The 25,123-nt window shown below is 43.5% G+C and overlaps 1 protein-coding gene across 1 annotated transcript in view; it reads right to left on the reverse strand.

The window, feature by feature from the left end:
• The window catches only part of GCLC (glutamate-cysteine ligase catalytic subunit), a 60,674-nt gene that overhangs the window by 5,956 nt on the left and 29,595 nt on the right, over positions 1-25,123 (reverse strand). Inside the window, exons 7-12 of the mRNA XM_045010481.1 lie at positions 14,123-14,197; positions 6,067-6,183; positions 4,850-4,988; positions 4,194-4,306; positions 2,829-2,921; positions 1,965-2,069 (exon numbers count right to left, since the gene is read on the reverse strand). Of these exons, the coding sequence (XP_044866416.1) occupies positions 1,965-2,069; positions 2,829-2,921; positions 4,194-4,306; positions 4,850-4,988; positions 6,067-6,183; positions 14,123-14,197 (642 nt within the window). The remainder of the gene's footprint in view (positions 1-1,964; positions 2,070-2,828; positions 2,922-4,193; positions 4,307-4,849; positions 4,989-6,066; positions 6,184-14,122; positions 14,198-25,123) is intronic.

The raw sequence follows: 25,123 nt of genomic DNA on the forward strand, positions 1-25,123 counted from the left end.
TTTGCCTTCTTACTTATTTTATTATATCTTTTACTAATCAGTTTGTGTATGTTCTGAAGGGTGTCTCATGGCTGTTTTGAAAGATTAAAAGCATTCTAGGTGGCTGAAGTATAATCCCACATGACCCAAAAGTAGAAATCAGTTCAAGATTAGCCCCATAACATCCTTGTTCTTACAAGTAACAAAGACAAGTTATGAAGGTCCAGTAATTCTCTGTTGTGATGTCTGCCAAATTGTTCAGATCTAGGTCTAGGTTCACACTGTGCATGATCTGTTTTGTAGTCGTAACTGGCTTTCATTAACTAACTAATGTTCTTGCCCATGATTTATTAGGCACTTCATGTTTTCGGTGGTGCTTTATATATTGCTGGCTTGCATAGTACTTGTTCATTTCTCTCTGCATAAAACTGCATACCCATGCTATTGGGTAATTTAAAATTCCAATGTTTGATGCAGATTTCTTTCTGCTCCTTATTTGCAAAAACTGTATCCCCGACTCCACAAAGAGAAAGAGTTTCTCCTTTCAAGTCTGAAGTGAAGACTTTAAAAAGAACATTTCACTTTAAAAAAAATTCAGTGGTAAAATATTAATACAAGCAATACAATGCTAATATACATTAGGCAGGGCTGGTAGCTCCACCTCTTATTAAGGTCGCCCAAGATTTCCTATTATAAGGCCCACTATTTTTCAGTTGCTTATAATTTTAGCAAACTGTTTGGGCTGAAATTTTCCATGCGGGTGTCTGCCTCAGGATACTTTTTTTTTTTTTTTTTTTTTTAAAGGGGCTTCAGCACTTTTAACCACTTGGCCCCAAAACCTGTCTTTAAGGGCTTGTGTGTGTGATATGGATCACTTCTCCTTGATTCTTTACTACAGTATGTGCAGGGCTTCTATTTTGGGAGGTTTATTAATATCATTTTCAGGGTTTGTTTGTTTTTTTTTTAAGCATTTTTTGAGTTTTATGTAGATGTCAAAAAAATCAGGGGCAAGGGGTTTTAGGGCTCTCTCTTTCTATATATTATACTGTAACAAGTACTTTCTCTGTACTACTTTAACATAGTACTGTTTCAGGTAGCACGATATTAAAAAGCAATAGGGAATCTTGAGTGCAACAGCAGGGTCACATGGACCAAATAGTGCACTTTAGAAATCACACCGCCATAGTCTGGATTACTGCTCTGTGTAGACAAACTTAGATATAAATAACAATTACTGGTGTTTTTCTGGTGTTTATTGGATAAACACACATTTATTTTTTCTTTTACCATTGTAGATGTTTTACGAGTGTTTATTGGTTAAAGATGAAAAGAAGCAGCCCTAGATATACACAAACAAACCAGAGCGGCTAGGAGGAGAGAGCTTTCGCTGACGGGCCTCAGCTCTAGGATGAGATTTTCTCTTGGACCTAATTAGTCCCAAGTCTACCGACTTTTGGAGCACATTGCAAGATGCATGTATATATTTGGGCTGCTGCAGAGTTTGGCCTGTAAGAAAAGTCAGCTGTGTAGGAGAGAGGGGAGTTTGGCACCCTGTGGACAATCTAATTTTGTTTTTGTAATTTACAGCAGAGGTGCCTAAAGCCTTGGAGATGCCCCATTTTTATATAATATTAAATTAAAACTATGCATATCCCTGTTAATATTGTACAGGGTATTAATGGTGCATCTGATCTTAGGAAAGACCACCACATTTTCATAGGAAAATAGTTCGTATTTATATATGCAAAGAACTCACTTGAAGATGTTTTTGTTTTGATTTTTCACCTAATCCAACTATATAGTATGTGGAGTTAAACTGTATTAATCTATATTTCACCATCAGTCCCCCCCACACACACAGATTTGATCTAGATGAAGAGGGATTTAGTGATGTAGAAATACTGTCCTTACACTTTCACTGAGAAACACTAGACTTTCTAACTAGCTTACAGAAGTAAAAATTAAATGTATAGCATCTCTCTTACCTTGGACAAAGGAATGAGAAAATCCAGTTTATATGACAGAATCACTCTGGTTAGCAATACCACAAACACAACATATGCAGAGTTTTCAAAGTCTGTTAACTGAACCTAAACATTAAAAAAAATTAAAGTGAGTTTAGTGGAATAGGATTGATAAAAAAAGTAAATAGCTGCATAGCAAGTTTACACAGTTTGGGTCAATTTTTCAAACAGGTGTTTGCAAAATGGTATACACACTACTGCATACCCAGAGTTGGGGGCTGGATGCTCAAATTCCTAACTGAGAGTCCAAGTCAGGTGTATGCCAAAATACGCATGCACATCTGTAAACTGAACCCTCTAATACAAAACCAAAACCACAGTCCTGCACTTAAAAGGATGGCTAATCATGCAAAGCGTCTGAACCCACAGGTTATTAAAATGAAACGTCTTAAAGTTTTTAAAGTGTTAATCTAGAGAACTAAGTGACAAGACACCTATAAAACACAAGCACACATGAAACAGAAGGGAATGCACCAAGATCTGTTTAGTACTGACAGAAGCACAAGAGAAGCAAGGCCTCCAGAAACTCAGTACAACACTAAAGCCTTGTTTACAGTTGCTTTAATATATAGGTCTGACTTTTTCCCCCTCCCTTACTCTCGTTAGTGTTCTTTACTTTGCTAATGCAAATTCCCCTGCTAGTTTCAGTCCAATATTTATTGTGCATATTTGCTTAAATGCTGTTGTCCATTTCACTTCAGAAGACTAGCAATTCAGAGGGGACAAATCACACCATAACTAATAAGGTTTTGATACTAGATAGCAGAATGCCTCGTACTTTTCAATTTGTAATGGGATATGCTATTAAACATATTTACTCCTTACCTCCATGGGCCTAAATTCTACTCTCCATCCAATATCTGAATTCGGAGGAGGTGGTTTAAATCTCATTGTCTGCCAGTTTGTGGACTGAATATTCTGCAAGTCACAAGTAAGATATTTTGTTACAGACAAGCATATTTCCATAATGCATATAAGTAAAAACAAAACCGGATTCTCTTCTGTCTTTCAACCAAAAGATATTCAAATGACCAAGAAACACTTAGAGGCTTGACCTATTTAAAGGTGGAATGAAGAGTCATCACTCTAATGACATTATACCACACTGCCCATGAAATTCAATTTTGGACTACATCTGAATAAGGCTGAGAGTCTGTCACAGCGGTCACGGCTTTCTGGGACCACCATGACTTGTGAAGTGGCCGGAGTGGCTGACTGCCCGAAGAGCTGACCATAGGGCCAGCTGCTGGGGCGGCCCCAGGGCCAGCCGCACCGGCCACTGCTGGGGTGACCCTGGTCAACTGGCCCCAGGGGCTGCCAGAGCAGCAGCAGTCCTGGTGGCCGCCCTGGAGGCCTCGGAGCAGAGGGCAGCTAGGGGCAGTCAGCCCCCACTGCTTGAGCGGAAGCCAGCTGTCACCTCTGGGGGCCCCCCCAGAGCAGTGGCGCCCCTCCCCCCAGGGGAAACTAAGATTTAGTTAGGGGTAGTTATTAGTAAAAGCCATGGACAAGTCCTGGGCCATGAAATTTTGTTTGTTTATTGCCTGTGACCTGTCCATTATTTTTTACTAAAAATACCCATGACTAAGCCTTATATGAGACATTATGTACACAGATTTAGTAGGCCTTTTATAACCAGTTAAAACATAACAAAACTAAAGATCCACACTTACATTATTAGAATAGATTACGACTCTATTGCTCAACTATTTATACAAGATACAATTTTTATCTAATATACTACATAACATGTAGTTGCTCTACATGGCATAATTAAATGAGAGAGCACCTGATATAAAGCTATTTTATGAAAGACGACAAATGGCATTGACAGTTTTCCTTACCTAGTTAACCACTGTTTGTGCCTCTAATTTTTTCCTTGCTTATTTTCACTTATTTACTAATGCTGGTCTGTGTTTCACTAGGTTTAAAGTGAGAACTATTATTTGTCTTGAATGAGGAATTAAACATTTTATAAGTTCATAGAAATAGGTTATCACAAATTACATGTTGTAAAGAACTATTTGAAACAATTGAAACTAGCTACTTTTGTTCCTAGTTCCTGCCTATGCCGCTAAATTTTGCCAATATTCTTAGCCAAGAAGTACTCAGCACTACATGATTAAGCAGTAAAATAGTGAGTATGCAATTATAATCATACAGTCATTAAACTGGTATGAAACAAGATACAACCTCAAAATGATCAGATTCATTTGCATCATCTAGATGTATTTTCTCTTCGAACAAAGTCAACGGGTCTCGAATAAATAAGTGTGCAATATGTTGTGCCAAAAGATGATCAATGCCTATAAACAAAAGTTCAAAGATCAAATTCACCAACAGACACCAGAGATAGTAAAGTAGACCTTATTAAATGCCATGACGACTCAAGAGCCAGGAAACGCCATACTGCTCGAGGCTACCTCAACCAAGCACATCCTAAGGTGAAATAAAAGTGATCACCACAAAAATACATAAGATGATTAAAAAGAATAGGAAGATATACTATATTCTGGTTGGAAGCACCAGCTGATGATCGGTACAGCTGCCATTCTTCCTCTGCTTTCTCTCTTCCATCTCAGTCTCCTGTTGACTTTGACAGTTTTGCTTGATCCAGAAGGACAAAATATTAATGCCTCTTAAGAAGTCAGATGCTCAATTTGGAAGTTGAGGTACATTTCCCATTGCAAACCAATGACATTACCTCTAGGCCAGACTACCGCATGCTTAATGAGTGCACATCTCCACTGAGAGTGCATAGTCAATGCAAAAGTATGGTAGATTAAAAAAAAGCTAAAGAAAACTACAAGCATAAGACTGAACTGACTCACAATGAGTGAAACACTTACCTTCCTTTACTAGGTGCTCGTAGATTTCTTTATCTATTGTCAAATCAATGTCATTGTATTTTTCACCACATTCAGATAGATAACTGTCTATGGAATCATATCTGGATTTACTGATTCTATAATGGTTGTTCTTCAGTGGCTATATAATTTAAAAATAGAATATTTTAAGAGCTTGTAAACAATGTTGCCTTACTAATTACACTATTCTTGGAGAACTGTTAAACAGAAGTTGCTTTTAAACAATCTAAATTAAAGTTATTAAAATAAATTCATAGGTCTTCAAAAATAAGGAAAATCATAGTGGGCGGGTACACTGAGAAGTTCCATAAAAGAAGAATCTTATGGAGTTTAAGTACATTTAGCAGTTTAAAGAGTATATAATTAACAAGGTTAATGAAAAGTAATTGTCAGTAAAAACCCAACTTTGTTTCCTCATTTATGATAATTTGAATAAAAGTCACTTCACTATATTGACTATCCTATCCTAACAGTTTAAAAGGAATTCATCTGGATAACATGGCACATTTCAAAATGGGTGGCTTGCCAAAAAGTATACTGTGACATCATGGTTATATTAGTATTGATAAAAACAAATACACTTGTCAGAATACTAAACAGAATTTCTACTGGAACATTTTTATAAGTTTAGATTTTTTTTAAAAAAATTGTAATTCTCTAGATGGTCTCTGCTGTCCGTTCTCTGTAAAAGAAGTTCTATACGTTCAAGTTGGTCCTGCCTCAATGCAGGGGGCTGGACTTGACCTCTCGAGCCCTACATTTCTATGATTCTAAGTTCTGGTGACCATATGCTTTAGCATTGCTGTCATGGTTTACAGTCTTATCAGAGACCATCTACAGAAGTACACATCATGTAATACAGGGCTACCATACACACTGTGTTTTTTAAACAAATCACCTTTTGGGTTGAGGCAAAGAAAGGGAAGCTGAAGCACCAAATGAAGAACTTCCCAGGAAATTGTGAATGAGTGAAAGTGGAGTTTAAAAGGAATTCTATACTCAGCTATAACATTTGCTACTGTGGATGCTATAATAATAATTAGGATGAAAGTTACACCTTCAGAATCATGTGCCACAAAGACTACAATCTCTCTCCACTAAGTACTCAGGCTGTGATATTCAAAGAATATTTGAACTTGTATAACTAAAATAACCAGAAAATTGTTTAACTTTTACTCTTTGAACTAATATTCACTTGCCTCCAATCCTCTCTCCTCTCGTGTACGGTCATCTACTGATGCAGATATTACTCCCCACCGACAATCAATATCCGACACGTAGCCTCTGTAGAATGGAGCTGCAGCACTTAATGCCATCTAAAATAAAATCAAGTCACACATGAGAACACGGGACAAAACAAATGACCACCACCAACACAATGTAAAAAACGGTTACCTTCTTGTAACTGTTGTTCGAGATGCGTTGTTCAGATCCATTCCAATCAGGTGTGCGCGCACCGCATGCATGGTCATTGCAAAGTTTTTCCCTTAGCAGCTCCCGTAGGGTCGGCTGGGGAGCCCCCTGGAGTGGCACCTTCATGGCGCTGGATATAGGACCCTGCTGACACGACCTCCCTTCAGTTCCTTCTTGCCAGCTACTCCGACAGAGGGGAAGGAGGGTGGCGTATTGAAATGGACGTGAACAACACATCTCAAAGAACACCACTTACGAGAAGATGAGTAACCATTTTTTCTTCAAGTGCTTGTTCACATCGATTCCAATCAGGTGACTCCCAAGCTCTCCCCTGGAGGTGGAGTTGGAGTTAAGGAACCCCTGATCAGAAAACTGCTCTGCCGAAAGCTACATCCTCTTTGGCATGCTGGGTGATGGCATAGTGAATGGTAAACATATGCACAGAAGACCAGGTTGTCACTCTGCAGATCTCCTGGAAGGGCACCTGGGCCAGAAAGGTGGCTGACGAGGCTTGTGCTCTTATCGAGTGGGCTGTAATAGCTGGGGCTGGGACCTTAGCCAGCTTGTAGCAGGTACGGATGCAGTCCATGATCCAGGAAGAAATGCGTTGTGAAGAGATCGGAAGCCCTTTCATCTGGTCTGCCACCGCCAAAACAGTTGGTTCGATTTCCTGAAAAGCACTGTGCGTTCGATATAGAATGCTAGTGCATGCCGGACATCCAGTGACTGAAGCCTGCGCACTAGCATGAGGCTTGGGATAGAAGACTGGCAGAAAGATGTCTTGGCCAATGTGCAATTGAGACACCACCTTGGGCAGGAAGGCTGGGTGAGGCCTGAGTTGTACTTCGTCCTTATAGAAGGCCACGTAGCGCTTTTAGCTTGGACACCCTCCTGGCTGTGATGGCAACCAGAAATGCCACCTTCCATGAGAGATACAGAAGGCAGCATGTTGTCATTGGTTCAAAAGGGGCTCCCATTAGCCTGAGATCCCAAGCAGGTACAGGTGGTCGCAAATGTGGATATAGCCTTTCCATGCCCTTCAGGAAACGCCCTACCATGGGGTTGGTGAACACAGAGTGCCCCAGCTCTCCCGGGTGGAACACTAAGATAGCCACGAGGTGTACCCTGATGGACAATTCTGCCAGTCCCTGCTGCTTTAGATGCAGTAGATACTCCAGGAGGAGCGGTATAGATGCCTGAAGTGGAGGTGCGTGCTGCTGCTCACACCAGTACGAGAACCTTTTCCACTTGGCTAGGTAAGTGGCCTGGGTGGACGGTTTCCTGCTATCAAGCACCATCTTCCCCACCAATTCCAAGCACTGGAGCTCTCTTGGGTTTAACCATGAAGCTTCCAAGCCATGAGATGGAGGGACTGGAGGTCTGAGTGAAGGAGGTGACCGCGGTCGTGTGTGATCAGATCGGGGTAGAGCAGCAGTGCGATTGAGGTGTCCACTGACAGCTCCAAAAGCGTGGTGTACCAATGTGGCATGGCCACGCTGGGGCCAGCAGAATTCCCTTCGCTTTGTCTCTGTGGATCTTGAGCAGCACCTTGTGGACGAGTGGAGCTGGTGGGAAGGCATACATGAGGTGGCCTCCCCACGGTAGCATGAACGCATCCGAGGTGGAGCAGGACTGTGTTTTTGGAAACAGCAGAACACTGGACACTTCCTGTTGCTCCTGGTTGACCTGGGGAAACCCCCACCTTTGGAAGATGGAATGTATGACGGCCGAATGGATGGATCACTTGTGGTTGCAAAACAACCTGCTGTGGTGGTCTGCAAGCTCGTTCTGAACTTCTGGGAGATAGGACGCCTGCAGGTGAATGGAGTGGGCTATACAAAATTCCCCAAAGCTGGAGAGCTTTCCAACAGAGATGGGAGCAGTGGCCTTTGTGCTGCTTATGTAAAACATGGCGGTGGTGTTGTCGGTCATCACCGCTACGCACTGGCCCTGCATTCTGGACTGGAAGGTCTGGCAAACTAGTCGCACAGCTCTGAGCTTCTTGATATTGATGTGGAACAAGAACTCAGTCTGCGACCACAGACCCTGTGTCTGGAGATCTCCTAAGTGGGCCTCCCAACCCAGAGCCGACATGTCTGTTACTAGGGTCATGGAGCGTTGAGGGGTGTTGAAGGTGATTCCTTCGCGGACCATGCAAGGGTCTAGCCACCAACGGAGGGATTCTAGAACTCGCTCCAGCACTGTCACTACCAAGTCCAAGTTGTCTTGTCCTGGGTGCTAGGTTGACGCAAGCCATGCTGGAGTGGTCTGAGCCTCAGTCTGGCCTGCCTAACCACGTAGGTGCAGGCTGCCACGTGGCCAAGGAGACTCAGGCATCCCCTTGCAGTTGTGGTGGGGTATCACCTGAGAGTCTGGATGATGTCTCTGTGATTGCTTGGAATCGGGACTCCGGCAGGATTGCTCTCGCCTGTACTGAGTCCAGCACCGCCCCAACTAATTCTATTCTTTGGGTCGGTGATAGCATCAACTTGTTCATGTTGAGGAGTCCTAGTCTGTCGAAGGTGGCTCTGACTAACCGGACTTGAGACTCCACCTGCTCCCTGGAGCATCCCCGCAGCAGCCAGTCATCGAGCTAGGAATACACCTGCACCTGCGAAGAAAGGCTGCAACCACCAACATGCACTTGGTGAACACTCAAGGAACCGTGATAGACCAAATGGGAGCACCATGAACTGATAGTGTTTGTGGTCTACCACAAACCACAGGAAATGTCTGAGAGCTGGACGAATGGCAAAGTGAAAGTATGCATCTTTCATGTTGAGAATGGCCTACCAGTCTCCCGTGCCCTTTAGCTCCCGAGGAACCTCCTCCACTACCCCTATGGCGAGGAGTGACTGCATCTCCTGGATAAGGACCTGCTCGTGAGAAGGATCCCTGAAGAGGGGTAGGAAGGAGCAAAACTGGAGAGAATATCCCACTTATACCATGTGAAGCACCCAGCGGTCCGATGTTATTTGTGATAAAGCATGGTAGAAGTGTGACAGACCATTCATGAAGCACGGGGAAGGATCTGACATCACGGCAGGTACACCATCCTCGGGAGTCTCTTCAAAACTGCTGTTTGGAGCCCGATGATGGCTTGGTTGGGCCCTGTCCCTGCCCTAAAGGTGGGTTTGAAGGCTTAAGCCTGTTATTTCTGCCCCTATGGCGGTAGAAGCCTTGGGAGGGGCTGGTACTGCCTCTGCTGCTGCAGCTGAGGTTTGAAATGCTTGTACTGGGTAGCTGGCGTGTTCATCCCATGCGACTTCGTAGTTGCCCTGGAGTCTTTCAGGCTGTGCAGCTTTGAGTTGGTCTGGCTCAAGAACAGCCCTGCGGCCTCGAAGGAAAGGTCCTGCAAGATCTGTTGGACTTCAGGACATAAGCTGGACAATTGGAGCCAGGAAGTTCTCACTACCACCCCCAAGGAGAGAGTACGGGCAGCTGAATTAGCCTTGTGAAGGGAGGTCCTTGCTACTGCCTTTCCCTCCTCAACTATGGCGGAAAATTCTGCCCTTGACTCCGCCAGAAGCAACTCCTTATACTTGGACATAGAAGTCCAAGAATTAAAGTTGTACCTGCTGAGGATAGCCTGCTAGTTGGCTATCCTCAGCTGGAGCCCCCCTGCAGCATAGATCTTCCTGCCAAAGAGGTCCATGTGTTTAGCTGCCTTAGACTTGGAGCCCAGTGCCTGTTGCCCCTGATGCTCCTTTTCGTTTACCGCCGAGACCACCAGGGAGCAAGGGTGTTGGTGCGAGAACAGGTACTCATAGCCCTTGGAAGGGACAAAGTACTTCCTCTCTATGCACCTGGTGGTGGGCGGAGTGGAGACTGGAGTCTGGAATCTGCCACAGTGTTGTTAGTGTTTTGGATGGTCTTTATCAGCGGTAGTGCCACCCAGGAAGGACCTCCTGGGGCCAAAATGTCTACCATAGGGTCCTCTGTCTCAACCACTTCCTCCGCCTGCAGGTCCATGTTGCGGGCAATGCGATGGAGCAGGTATTGGTGTGCCCTGTGGTCAATAGGCGGGGGCCCTGAAGCTGATGCCCCTGCTACTGCCTCATCGGGCGAGGAAGATGAGGTGGCAAGTGGTGGTACAGGGTTCTCCTGGCCCTCGAGCTGCCTGGGTTGCTCCTGGACTGTACCAGGCTCCGCTACTGGCTCAGTTGGGGCGGCTGTCTTGTGGACTAGTGGCAGGTCCTGAGCTGGTTCCGATCCCTCCTCTGCAGTCTGAGGGGGCAGCTTGGAGAGGGCAGCTTCAGCTCACCGAGGGGCAGGTCTATCTCTAGGTGACTGGGAATGGTGGAATCCTGAGGTCACAAACCTAGAGACTCTGCACGGGGTACCCTGGGCCTGACGGTTAGCCCAGGGGGTCCAAAAGGGCCATTGAACGGGGGGATGCCACTGTGGCTGCCAGGCCATCTGTCCGACTTATTATTCGAGGCGCAGTCAACATGAGTCTGTCAGACTCTAAAGAGCCCGAGGGTGAGGACCACAGCGCTGCCCAAGCCTCATGAGCCAGCCACCGGTGCTGAATGGAAGAGGCAGGGGACCAGTGCCGCAACGATCTCGTTGATAATTGGCGCTAATGGTCTGATGATGGGGACCGGTGCCGGCGATTACCTGGTGGGCTCCACTGCCGCTTGCTGGTTCCAATCCTGCAAAGGTGTTGTGGACCAGTGCCAATCCATCCTCAGTACAGGGGAGCTAGATCGCTGTGTTCCTGGTGCCGGGTGTGTTCCCGCTGGACTCTGTGTCGTCACGGCGACCAGGATTGGGAACGGTTCCAGGTGCGGTGCTGGTCCGGTGACTGTGAGTGCCGCATCATGGCGGGCTTGCCTCTGGATGGTACTGGTCTTGACGGTACTGGAGGCTTGTCTCTAATAACTGGAGGCTGAGCTGCAGTTGTCTCTAGATCTCTTGCTGTTTCAAATGTATCTGGGGTGGACGGTGGTTCCAACATCTCCAACTGGCACTACCCTGCTGGAGAGTCGCTATGTGCCGGAGTCGACGGTGCCTTCTCTTGCTGTCTCGGGTGCAGCAAAGCGTCCCTTGGCAGTCCCGCAGCTCTCTGAGGAGAGCACCCTCTCTGTCTTTTTATGCCACCTGCAGGGCACTGGGGAAGTAGAGCAGTGCTAGGCTGCTGCTCCCTGTTGTGGTGCCAGGGATAGCTGGTGCTGAGGGTCTCTCTCACTAGAGTCCTTCCTCAGCCCAGAGTCGTGAACCCTCCGCACCAAAGTGCTTGGGCCCAAGCCATGGTGGTCTGAAGCCGCTGGATGAAGTGAGGATTCCATGAGCAGCTGCTTCAAACGGAAACCCTACTCCTTTTTTGTCCTAGGTTTAAAAGTTCTGCAGATTTTGCAGCGCTCAGTCTGATGCGCCTCCCCCAGACATCTCAGGCAAGTGTCATGGAGGTCACTATTTGGCATGGGCTTGTGATATGCGCTGCAAGACTTAAAGCCTTGGGCTCACAGCATGCCCCAGAGCCCAAGAAGGCATGAGGGGATAGGGAAGATCCCACTCACGAACACCTATACTAACTATAACTATACTAACAACTACTAAACTAGAAAACAAGAAGAACTAGACTAGGTAACTGCAGTAAGGGAGCACTTGCAAAGCAAGGGAGTTGCAGTTCCAACAGCCGCCCCAGATGGTAAGAAGGAACTGAAGGGGGATCAGGTCGACAGGGTCATATATTGAGCACCATGAAGGCACCACTCCAGGGGGCTCCACAGCCGACCTGACGGGAGCTGCTAAGGGAAAAACTTTCTGATGACCATGCACGCGGCGCATGCACACCTGATTGGAATCGACGTGAACAAGCACTCAAAGAAGAACTGCACACAAAGTTTACTTTTGAACTCCTGTATACACATGCCTATAAAAAAATGTATTATTGGGGGCAGGAGTGGGAGTGATTTTTTGTTCACCCCCATGCTGTTGCTATACCAACCCTCTGCTGATGCAGGACAAAACATTTCTTCTTCAGAAGCCATTGCCATTAACCGACCACATAGAAAGGAGGGTTATTTACCTAGTAGCTGATGTTTTCCAAATATATTGTCTCTATAGATCCACATTTAAGGAGCTACAATGTGAGACCTGCAGAGATAATTTCATAATGGACAAACAAATATTGTGCTACCATACTTCCACTCCTGTCAGCAAACTTAATTTGACCAACATTTTATCTTGTTAAACTCAATGACCAGTTATTACTAAGTGATTAGTTCATTTAGCCTACTCTAGCTGTATCTGTAAGTCCAAGCTGGTAGTAGGAGCCTATAATTAAGGTTGCCTAACACTTCCCATTACAAGACACTGTTTTCGGTCATTTATACAAATCTTACCAGAATTAAGCCATCTGGGCTGAAAATTTTCATGCAGGGTTTCTGCCTCAAGCTAAATTCTTTTGGAAAGTTTCGGCAAAAACAGTTCAGCCTTTTCCATGAAAAAAGTAAGGGAAAAATACATTTCACACATGTTGAAAAATTCTTACAACCGTTTCATTGAGAAAGTCTAGTGCTTCCTTGCTTTGGAGTAGGACTTGAAATTTGGCAGGTGCATTGCCCTAATGTCAAGAATGTGCTTTTTGCCAACCCTGTGAAAAATTGTTCATACTTGTCCAAGTTAAGCCTTCAGAAAAAAAATCAGTTTACCCAACAGCCTTTCAAAACAGGTTGCCAGATTCACATTTGAAAATGGAACTAAAGCTCTTAACATTTTGAAAAGGTTACTTATAACCTTTGCCCTTCATCACTCCCTCATTTGCCTTTACTGTTACCCTCTCATCACGTCACGCCTAAATTGAGACTGTAAGCTCTATGGAAAGGAGCCTTGCCTTTTGTTTATTTGCTATAAAATAAAGCCTGATTATTTTAGTTTACTTTGTTTAAAAAAGTATATTCTGTACATGTTACAAGATTATATGAAAGCACAGACATTTACAGTTTGGTAAAAAGAACAGGAGTACTTGTGGCACCTTAAAGACTAACAAATTTATTTTAGCATGAGCTTTCGTGAGCTGCAGCTCACTTCTTCGGATGCATAAAATGGCACACACAGACAGGGGATATTTATATATACAGAGAACATGAAAAGGTGGAAGTATGCATACCAACAGGCAGAGTCTAATCAGTTGAGATGAGCTATCGTTAGCAGGAGGAAAAAAAAACTTTTTGAAGTGATAATTAAGATGGCCCATAGAAGGTGTGAGGAGAACTTAACATAGGGAAATAGATTAAATTGGTGTAATGACCCAACCATTCCCAGTCTTTGTTTAGGCCACAGTTAATAGTATCTAGTTTGCATATTAATTCAAGTTCAGCAGTTTCTCTTTGGAGTCTGTTTTTGAAGTTTTTTTGTTGCAAAATTGCCACCTTCAAGTCTGTCACTGAGTGGTTAGAGAGGTTGAAGTGTTCTCCCACTGGTTTTTGAATGTTATGATTCCTGATGTCAGATTTGTGTCCATTTATTCTTTTGCGTAGAGAGTTACTCTCTTTGGTAAAAGTTAGTCAAAAAACAAAACAAAAATAATTTAATTGACGTGACTACTGCAGCCAAACTGTTTTAATTTCTGCCTACCAGTAGAATAAGGCACACATACTATGGCAAACAGCACATTAGTTATAGATTTTTTCCCAGATATACTACTGTTACTGTACAACTACCTAATGTAGCACTTTCCATATTTTCAAAACACTGGTAGAAAAGATTACCTGATGCACTAATTTATTCAGGTTTGTAACTAGAAGATAGAAAGATCTTTTTTATAGGACATTTTAATCTTTATGTTTTTTGTACAGTAAACAGAACTTTATTACCAAACCTGTTATTACTCACCACAATAGGACAGATTGTGGCTAGCTGATCATAAAGGCATCTTGCTTCGGAAATGCTGCAAGCCTGGAATGTTACCTGTTAGAAGAAGTAGGATTATTACACAAAAGCAAGTCTTCAGGCTCTAGACCATCTATTGGAACCAGCGGTATTCTGAAAGTCACTTCCATTGTCTATTTTAATTTGTCCAGGGGCTGAGGATCTTTGCTGCCAGTGTTTCCAGTAGCAACCATGTCCCAACCTTCAACATTCATTAAAGATTTTAGGTTGCATATTACAAGGGCACTCAGATGCTGGGGCTGTATCTCAAATGTTTGCCAGGACCAAAAGAAACTGAAGACTAACATCGCTAATGAACATGAGCTGCTAATACACCCGTTAAGCAGCATTCCAAAAGCCAGCTCCCTCAAAGAAACATAGTCGGAAAGGATTACAAATCATAGTATTTATTTGACATTACAGGTAAATTTGTTTTTAAAGAATCTTTTAATCCAAGAACCTTTTGTGAGCTCCAGCCTAATTATAGGTTATTGTAAAACTGGGGGGAAATGTAAGTGTTTTGGTGTAATTTAAAGTTTCTGTAAAAATATACATTTGCCTGTATTAGAGAGAGACCAAAACACAATTGTAAGACGATAGTGTACTACATATCTTTTAGTGCATGGTAGCAGGGTCCCTATGGCCACTTAGTGCATGGAAGGCTAGCGTGCTATAGATTCACAGCCCTGCTGGCTGTGCATTATGTCTCCATGTAGACAAAGCCGGAGTTAATTAAAAGGCTTTTCCCCTCCTGTTTCTCCACTTTAAACTTTGTGACATTACAAAGACAGGAACCATCCCCAAGATAATTGTACTCTCTGTCACCACCTGAACTCAGGTAGCAGAGGTTGCTGCACTAGGGGAGAGAGAGGATAAAATGGGATCCAGCTGGGGCAACCCCTCCCCCAGCACTCCATTAGACCTAGAACTGTGTAGGCAAGACCACCTCAACACTCTGGGGACACTAGCACATAGGGGTTACTTCCCCCATGTGGGCCTGGGAGAAAACTGCAGAGAGGCCACCAGAAACTCCAGCTGGCCAGGGCAGAAGCAGCTAAAGCAGGGACCTTTGGGCAATGGGGAGAAGTTTCTACAGTTCTGCCCTGTGCTGCCTGGCTGTTTGCTTCAACCCTCCCATTCCCCCCTTCCACACAGTCTCTTCACCTCAGCTTCATTCTACACCTGCCCCTTTTACCCTCTTCCCCATTCCCCCCCTCACTTACCTTCCCATTTAGCTTATCCCCTCCCCTAAAAAGCCCCTAACCCTTCAATAAAAATTGTGAAACCAACTTGACATTTGCTGCCATCACACTGTTATACCCTTTCCCCAACGCTGCGCCTACCTTGTCTATTAAGATAGCGAACTATTTAGAGCAGGGACAGTCTACTACTCTGTTTGTACAATGCTTAACACAACTGGGCCCCACTCCTTGTTGGCCCTTAGGCACTATCACAACAAACATTATTAACTGCAACATTACAAGGTTGCCAGTTTTCCTCCTGAAGAAATTACAATTGAAACTGTGTAAAATATAGACACCTCCCCCACAATCTCATGATCTCTACTACACATTTCCTTTCCAGAAACTGTAAAATAAACTTTGAAAGGTTTGATAGCCTCTTTCAAAAGAAGTGTTTGGCATTGGAACAAGACATACAAATTAGTTTTACTCTTGCCTCTTATTTTTTTAAGAGGAGCACTCAGTGGGATCTTCCCTAGGTTACTTTTGCTTGCAACCAATTTAACAGATTTGGAAATAGGGTTGATTAAATTAAACTAAAGTGATTTAAATAACCAATTTTAAGCAAAGGAGTATCTGTAGTTAGTGAATAGAACTGATTGTTTCTGGTCACCATGTCCTTCATGATATTAGACTTAGGAGATCTCACCCTTTCACACCTAGTTTTTATTCATAGATTGGAAGAGGGGGAAAAAACCCCAACTTTCCTGCATTTTCAACTCCCAATTGGTTTGTTAACTTTGAATGAACTAGTCATTGAATTAAACTAGTTGAAGAGTATGTCTACACATCAAAGAAAAACTCACAGCTTGCCCATGCCAGCCAGCCAGCTTGGTCTGCAGGGATGTTTCATTACTGTGTAGTCTTCCAGGCTAAGTCTATACAGCAATGAAACATCCCCACAGCCTGAGCCCCGCAAGCTCAAGTCAGCTAGCACTGGCCAGCCACAGGTTTTTCTTTGCTGTGTGGACATACCTGAATAAACTGAAACGAAGAAATTCTCTTTTCTCCTACAGAAGAGGCTACTGCTGTTAAAAGCTTGTTTAAGTCTCTCAGTTCTCAACTTACTGTAACTGTGTTATCAGCTAATGCTCAGAACATGATCCCTGATTAATTTAATGTTACAGATTACTGTAAATGGAAGAAGTGATTTGACAGCAGCAGCAGCAAAAAAAAAGTGGTTCAGTGATACTGATTTGGCATAATAAACAAAGATGATAAAGATCTATTGAGATTGAGAGGTCAGCATTAAGCCAGAAATCACTTGAATCCACTCGCAAGTGGTATACCCATAGTTACATAACATACATTAAATTACTTTAGGGTTGTAATTGTCATGTATTACAAAATCCTTGTTCTTTAATTTGGCCTTGATCATTTTTAAGCATAAACGGGGACACGAAGAGTACTGACTAACTGCTGAATCTTTGAGCACTCACTGCGGACCTGGTTAAACACAACGCTCAGTGGCACCTTACATGCTATGAGAAGTGCACCCATAAACTGAATTTGACAAGGTTGGAGAGGAAGTACATCAAGCATCCAGAAAACAATGAAGATGTTGGGACAAGTGCCAGCTATGGCACTTATACTAGGTCCCATTACATGCGTTTTGAGAAAAAACATCAGCTTCTTCTGCAGTAATCCAGAAGTCTGAAGGCATCCACTAAGCACAGTTTCAACACGTGAGACAGGTGAGAAACTGAACGAAGCAGTCACTGTTAGCAAGAATGGTACTTGCAAAAATAATGTTAATTGGATACCTTGAGTGTCATTTGGGTCAGATATATGACACTGCATATTACATCGAGTGCTACAATAAAGATGTGTTGCATCAAAAGATAAAAGCAACAAACAAAAATACAGATTTTACTAGTGCAAACTGTGATTCAGCTGGAATTCATAGACTCGTAGAAGGTCTAATGGATGGGAAAACAGTGGAGTTGGCTGATGCAGAGGCTAAGTATAGAGAAATATGTGCTTTGAACAGGACTGAGGAGGAACACACACTTAGCAGAAAGGCTCTTAAAGCACTTACTGAAGATAAACTACATCCATATCCCACAGTTTATATGACTTCTAGATAGTACTTAGTTACTTCTAGAGACTTATTAGCTACTGTTAAATGCCAAGAAGGGGGAAATGTCAAGACACCGGATGAATTATTCACATTGACAACTCATTTGCATATGATGGACCAGAGCTCATTAATATAATGACAAAAGCAGTCTTAAGTGAGGAGATAGCTAAAGGTGTCAGTTGAAAGGATACTTTGGGTCATAACTTGTATGAAGCCCTCAAAACCCAAAGATTTATCCAGGGCTCCATCAATCTATGGGCTCCAATCAACTAGTACAGACTAAAGCTGTGCTTGAATGCAAAGAAGAAAGTAAAAGTGAAGGGGGAAGGGAGCATCACGGAGCTAACCACAGGATGGGTCATTTGCTCACCTCCTGGTGGTGTCCAGATCTCAGCGTGATGTTGATTTACATGTGACTTTGGGAAAGCATGAGTTCGCTGTGGTACCATGATTGAGGTTTGAATGTGACAGAACAATGCATATGTGCTAGGCAAAAAGCAAACTAATGCACATCTTGCACAGTCACTGTAAGCTAGTACATACGGACGTGATTGGTGCCTTATGCCAGCAGAGCCTTTCAGCATAGCGATCATAGATGATATAGCCAAGGTACAAGTCTTGACAAACCAGAAACTGTTAACACCTGCCAATATTTGACTGAAGACTTCACTGAGTCTACAGAGAAAACACAGGACCTTTGTCTGACATTTGCAGAGGAATCAATTAAAAATATTACCAGAAAGAAGAGACTCCATGGATTGCTCCTATCCAATACAAATCACTGATTCTGCAAACATCTCCAATGTTACACTGAAGAAGCTACTGTCATATTCGCACAAATACGTTGCAGGAAAAATACTCCAGCATACAAAGAATTGCTCAAAGAATTCCATCATCACCTGGCATAATGAAATTGCTGCCTTGAACAGTTTAGTGGAATTTCTTTGTAGTTGGAGGCTAACACTAAAATTATTTTGCATGCCATCAATGCCACAGAGAGAAGTGCTATCAAACTCCAGATTTTTGCACAATACACATGTTCCACTACTCTGTGAGATGCTACCCAAGACTTCCGCAAGATTCTGTTTTTGTGCCTCTTGTTGGGGAATAGAATTGCTGTATAAGATTCAGAGATGTTTTCCTATCACTCAGAGCATTAACAGCCACCACACGGCCAGGTTTCCACACTCTTTCAGGATGTGACACTACTGGAAGGTTGGCTGGAGAGATCAAATTACCTTTCTGGAAGGCATTTGATTAATCTTCCAAAGACTCTCTCCCCACTCTGAAGGTGCTTGGAATGGCTGAGACGGTCATGATGAGGTCAAAAAATGCACTGGAGATGTTCATATACCGAGTTTACCACTTGAAGACCAATATTATGACACTTGCTGAGCTACACTGATGGATGTTTTTCCAAGAAGCAGAAAAATTGGGGGGGGGGGGGCAATTAAGAGGGCAATTTATCAAGCGCATCAAATGTCATCTCTTTTACCTTTTGATCACTAACTTGCCCACAGAATGATATTTTACTATATTATGCTCCCAGACTATCATAAAGACACTGAATATCTACACAGCTCTCCATAACTAGGATTTTATATAATTTTAGATGTTCTCACGTATGACAGCAAATAATCACGAAACACAGAATCACAGAACTGGAAAGGACCTTGCGAGGTCATCTAGTCCAGTCCCCTGCATTCATAGCAGGACTAAGTATTATCTAGATCAGTGGTTCCCAAACTTGTTCCTCCGCTTGTGCCGGGCCGGTTTGTTTACCTGCCACATTTGCAGGTTCACCCGATCACGGCTCCCAGTGGCCGTGGTTTGCCGTTCCAGGTCAATGGGAGCTGCTGAAAGCGGCACGGGCAGAGGAACATACTGGCCGCCGCTTCCAGCAGCCCCCATTGGCCTGGAGCAGTGAAACGCGGCGACTGGGAGCCGCGATTGGCCGAACCTGTGGACACGGCAGGTAAACAAACTGGCCCGGCCCACCAGGGGCTTTCCCTGCACAAGTGGCGGAACAAGTTTGAGAACCACTGATCTAGACCATCCCTAACAGGTGTTTGTCCAACGTGCTCTTAAAAATCCCCAATGATGGAGATTCCACAACCTCCCCAGGCAATTTATTCCAGTGCTTAACCACTCTGACAGGAAGTTTTTCCTAATGTCCAATCTAACTTTGCGACCAGGGGCTGCTAACAGGGAGTTTCGCAAGGGAGTTCTCCAGGTGAAGGAGGACCAAATACAACACCCTTGGGGTAAGTGGCTGACTGTAGTGTGTGTCTGTGTTTGGGGGTTACTAACTGTGTGCTGAGCTTGTGTTTGTCTGTTTGTTTTGGTTGTTTGAAGGACCATGTGCTGTGGCTGGCAGTTGGAAGCTGTGAGCTTCAAAGTAAGGTTTGAAAGCTAGAAGCCTCTGTTAATTGGCTGAGCCTTCTCAGTGGCCAGGGCTATCAAGAAAGCCAGGGCTTTATAAAGCAGTGCGCAAGCGACCAGGGAGCTTTGCGACCGGGGGCTGCTAACAGGGAGTTTTGCAAGAGAGTTTGGAAGGGAAGTGGGAAGCGGGCAAGGTTCACTTGCTGTTCTTTAAAACCTGTAAACTAAACTACATTCAAAACTTCTTGATAAAAAACCCTTTCATTAACTAGGTAGCTGCAGGAGACAATGCAGGCAGAAGCCCAGCAGCAGAGTGGGGGCTATCCAGTTTATTGTGCTAAGTGCAGCATATATGATTACCTGCCCTGTGGGCGGGTGGTGTATGTGTGCATTCGATGCAAGGAGCTCCTGGCCCTCAGAGACCGTGTACGGGCTTTGGAGGCCAGGGTGACGGAACTGGAGGAGCTAAGGGAGGCAGAGAGGTATGTTGATGACACTTTCCAGGACACTTTAGAGTTGTCCCACCTCCGGTCGGACAGCCCCTGCGCTGTTGAGGAGGATGAAAGGCCCAGGAAAGCAGAGCAGTCAATGGGAGCAGAGAGAAACCTTCCCATAGTTGAGACCCTCCTTCCAGATGGTGTTAGCGTATCCTCTCGCACTGAGGTTACCTCTCCGGGGGAGGGAACTCCAGTCACCAGGAAAAGGCAGGTGTTAGTAATGGGAGATTCGATCACTAGAAACATAGATAGCTGGGTTTGTGATGACTGGAAGAACCGTATGGTGACTTGCCTGCCTGGTGCGAAGATTGCGGATCTCGAGGCATCTGGATAGACCAGGGGTAGGCAACCTATGGCACGAGTGCCGAAGGCGGCACGCAAGCTGATTTTCAGTGGCACTCACACTGCCTGGGTCCTGGCCACCGGTCCGGGGGGCTCTGCATTTTAATTTAATTTTAAATGAAGCTTCTTAAACATTTTAAAAATGCTATTTACTTTATATAAAACAATAGTTTAGTTATATATTATATACTTATAGAAAGAGACCTTCTAAAAATGTTAAAATGTATTACTGGCACGCGAAACCTTAAATCAGAGTGAATAAATGAAGACTCGGCACACCACTTCTGAAAGGTTGCCGACCCCTACCATAGACTTATATGTAGTGCTGGGGAGGAGCCGGTGGTCGTGGTACATGTAGGTACCAATGACATAGGGAAGGGTAGGAGAGATGTCCTGGAGGCAAAATTTAGGCTGCTAGGGAAGAGACTGAAATCCAGGACCTCTATGGTGGCATTCTCAGAAATGCTCCCAGTTTCACGCATAGGGCCAGGTAGGCAGGCAGAGCTTCAGAGTCCCAATGCGTGGATGAGACAGTGGTGTAGAAAGGAGGGGTTTAGATTCATTAGGAACTGGGGAAACTTTTGGGATGGGGGGAGCCTATACAGGAGAGATGGGTTCCACCTAAACCAAAGTGGAACCAGACTGCTGGCACTAAACATTAAAAAGGTTGCAGAGCAGTTTTTAAACTAGGAGATGGGGGAAAGCCGACTGCTGCAGAGGAGCATGTGGATCATACAGAGACTTCTCTTAGAGGAGAGCCTATTGATAGAGATTCTCTAGGTTATAGTCAGGAGCAGTAATGTATGGGCCAGATCAGACAAACATTCACATAAAGAATCTGACACATCAGAAAAGGGCAGACAAATAAACAGGGACAAGTTTTTAAAGTGCTTGTACACAAATGCTAAAAGTCTAAATAATAAGATGGGTGAACTAGAGTGCCTCATGATAAAGGAGGATATTGATATGATAGGCATCACAGAAACCTGGTGGACTGAGGATAATCAATGGGACACAATCATTCCAGGGTACAAAATATATCGGAAGGACAGAACCAGTGCGGGAGGGGGGAAATGGTGGGGAAGTGGCACTATGTGTGAAAGAAAATGTAGAATCAAATCTTAAGTGAATCCACATGTTCCATAGAATCTCTATGGATAGTAATTTCATGCTCTAATAAGAATATAGCATTAGGGATCTATTATCGACCACCTGACCAGGAGAGTGATAGTGATGATGAAATGCTAAAGGGAAATTAGAGAGGCTATCAAAATTAAGATCTCAGTAATAGTGGGGGATTTCAATTATCCCCATATTGACTGGGAACATGTCACCTCAGGACAAAACGCAGAGATAAAATTTCTCGATACTTTAAATGACTGCTTCTTGGAGCAGCTGGTACGGGAACCCACAAGGGGAGAGGCAAGTCTCGATTTAGTCCTGAGTGGAGCGCAGGAGCTGGTCCAAGAGGTAACTATAACAGGACCGCTTGGAAATAGCGACCATAACATTTAACATCCCTGTGGTGGGAAGAACATCTCAACAGCCGAACACTGTGGCATTTAACTTAAAAAAGGGGAACTATGCAAAAATGAGGGGGTTAGTTAAACAGAAATTAAAAGGTACAGTGACTAAAGTGAAATCCCTGCAAGCTGCATGATGCTTTTTAAAGACACCACAATAGAGGTCCAACTTAAACATATACCCCAAATTAAGAAACACAGTAAAAGAACTAAAAAAGAGCCACCATGGCTTAACAACCATGTAAAAGAAGCAGTGAGAGATAAAAAGGCCTCTTTTAAAAAGTGGAAGTCAAATCTTAGTGAGGTAAATAGAAAGGAGCATAAACACTGCCAAATTAAGTGTAAAAATGTAATAAGAAAAGCCAAAGAGAAGTCTGAAGAATGGCTAGCCAAAAACTCAAAAGGTAATAAAATGTTTAAGTACATCAGAAGCAGGAAGCCTGCTAAACAACAGAGATACAAAAGGAGCGCTTAAAGACGAAAAAGTCATTGCGGAGAAACTAAATGGATTCTTTGCTTCAGTCTTCACAGCTGAGGATGTTAGGGAGATTCCCAGCTTTTGTAGGTGACAAATCTGAGGAACTGTCACAGATTGAAGTGTCACTAGAGGTGGTTTTGGAATTAATTGGTAAACTCAACATTAACAAGTCACCGGGACCAGATGGCATTCACCCAAGAGTTCTGAAAGAACTCAAATGTGAAGTTGCGGAACTATTAACTAGGGTTTGTAACCTGTCCTTTAAAAAGGCTTCTGTACCCAATGACAGGAAGATCGCTAATGTAACACCAATGTAATGCTATAGGTGATCCCGGCAATTACGGACCGGTAAGTCTAAGTCAGTACCGGGCAAATTAGTTGAAACCATAGTAAAGAATAAAATTGTCAGACACATAGAAGACCATAAATTGTTGGGCAAAAGTCAACATGTTTTCTGTAAAGGGAAATCGTGTCTTACTAATCTATTAGTGTTCTTTGAAGTGGTAAACAAACATGTCGACGAAGGGAGATCCAGTGGACATAGTATACTTAGATTTCCAGAAAGCCTTTGACAAGGTCCCTCACCAAAGCCTCTTACATAAATTAAGTTGTCGTGGGACAAAAGGGAAGGTCCTTTCATGGATTGAGAACTGGTTAAAAGACAGGGAACAAAGGGTAGGAATAAATGGTAAATTCTCAGAATGGAGAGGGGTGACTAGTGGTGTTCCCCAAGGGTCAGTCCTAGGACCAATCCTATTCAACTTATTCACAAATATCTGGAGAAAAGGGTAAAAAGTGAGGTGGAAAAGTTTACAGATGATACTAAATTGCTCAAGATAGTTAAGATCAAAACAGACTGTGAAGAACTTCAAAAAGATCTCACAAAACGAAGTGATTGGGCAACAAAATGGCAAATGAAATTCAATGTGGATAAATGTAAAGAAATACACATTGGAAAAAATAACCCCAACTATACATACAATATGATGAGGGCTAATTTAGCTACAATGAATCAGGAAAAAGATCTTGAAGTCATCGTGGATAGTTCTCTGAAGACGTCCACGCAGTGTGCAGAGGCAGTCAAAAAAAGCAAACAGGATGTTAGGAATCATTAAAAAGGGATAGAGAATAAGATGGAGAATATATTATTGCCCTTATATAAATCAATGGTATGCCCACATCTTGAATACTATGTACAGATGTGGTTTCCTCTCAAAAAAGGATATACTGGCCCTAGAAAAGGTTCAGAGAAGGGCAACTAAAATGATTACGGGTTTGGAACGGGTCCCAAATGAGGAGAGATTAAAGAGGCTAGGACTTTTCAGCTTGGAAAAGAGGAGACTAAGGGGGGATATGATAGAGCAGGGGTCGACAACCTTTCAGAAGTGGTGTGCCGAGTCTTCATTTATTCACTCTAGTTTAAGGTTTCGCGTGCCAGTAATACATTTGAACCTTTTTAGAAGATCTCTTTCTGTAAGTCTATAATATATAACTAAACTATTGTTGCATGTAAAGTAAATAAGGTTTTTTAAATGTTTAAGAAGCTTCATTTAAAATTAAATTAAAATGCAGAGCCCTCTGACCAATGGCCAGGACCCAGGCAGTGTGAGTGCAACTGAAAATCAACTTGCATGCCGCCTTCGACACCCCTGCCATAGGTTGCCTACCCCTGTGATAGAGGTATATAAAATCATGAGTGATGTGGAGAAAGTAGACAAGGAAAAAAGTTATTTACTTATTCCCATAATACAAGAACTAGGGGCCACCAAATGAAATTAATGGGCAGCAGGTTTAAAACAAATAAAAGGAAGTTCTTCTTCACACAGCGAACTTGTGGAACTCCTTGCCTGAGGAGGTTGTGAAGGCTAGGACTATAACAGCATTTAATAGAGAACTGGATAAATTCATGGAGGTTAAGTCCATTGATGGCTATTAGCCAGGATGGGTAAGGAATGGTGTCCCTAGCCTCTGTTTGTCAGAGGGTGGAGATGGATGGCAGGAGAGAGATCACTTGATCATTACCGGTTAGGTTCACTCCCTCGGGGGCACTTGGCATTGGCCACCGTCGGTAGACAGGATACTGGGCTAGATGGACCTTTGTCTGACCCAGTATGGCCGTTCTTATGTAAACCTCCCTTGCTGCAATTTAAGTCCACTGCTTCTTGTCATATCCTCAGGGATTAAGAACAATTTTTCTCCCTCCTCCTTGTAACAATCTTTTATGTACTTGAAAACTGTTATGTCCCCCCCTCAGTCTTCTCTTTTCCAGACTAAACAAACCCAATTTTTTCAGTCTTCCCTCATAGGTCATGTTTTCTAGACCTTTAATCACTTTTGTTGCTCTTCTCTGGACTTTCTCCAATTTGTCTACATCTTTCCTGAAATGTGGCGCCCAGAACTGGACACAATACTCCAGTTGAGG

The sequence above is a fragment of the Mauremys mutica genome, chromosome 3 (assembly GCF_020497125.1).
Source record: "Mauremys mutica isolate MM-2020 ecotype Southern chromosome 3, ASM2049712v1, whole genome shotgun sequence".
NCBI classification, from domain to species: domain Eukaryota; kingdom Metazoa; phylum Chordata; order Testudines; family Geoemydidae; genus Mauremys; species Mauremys mutica.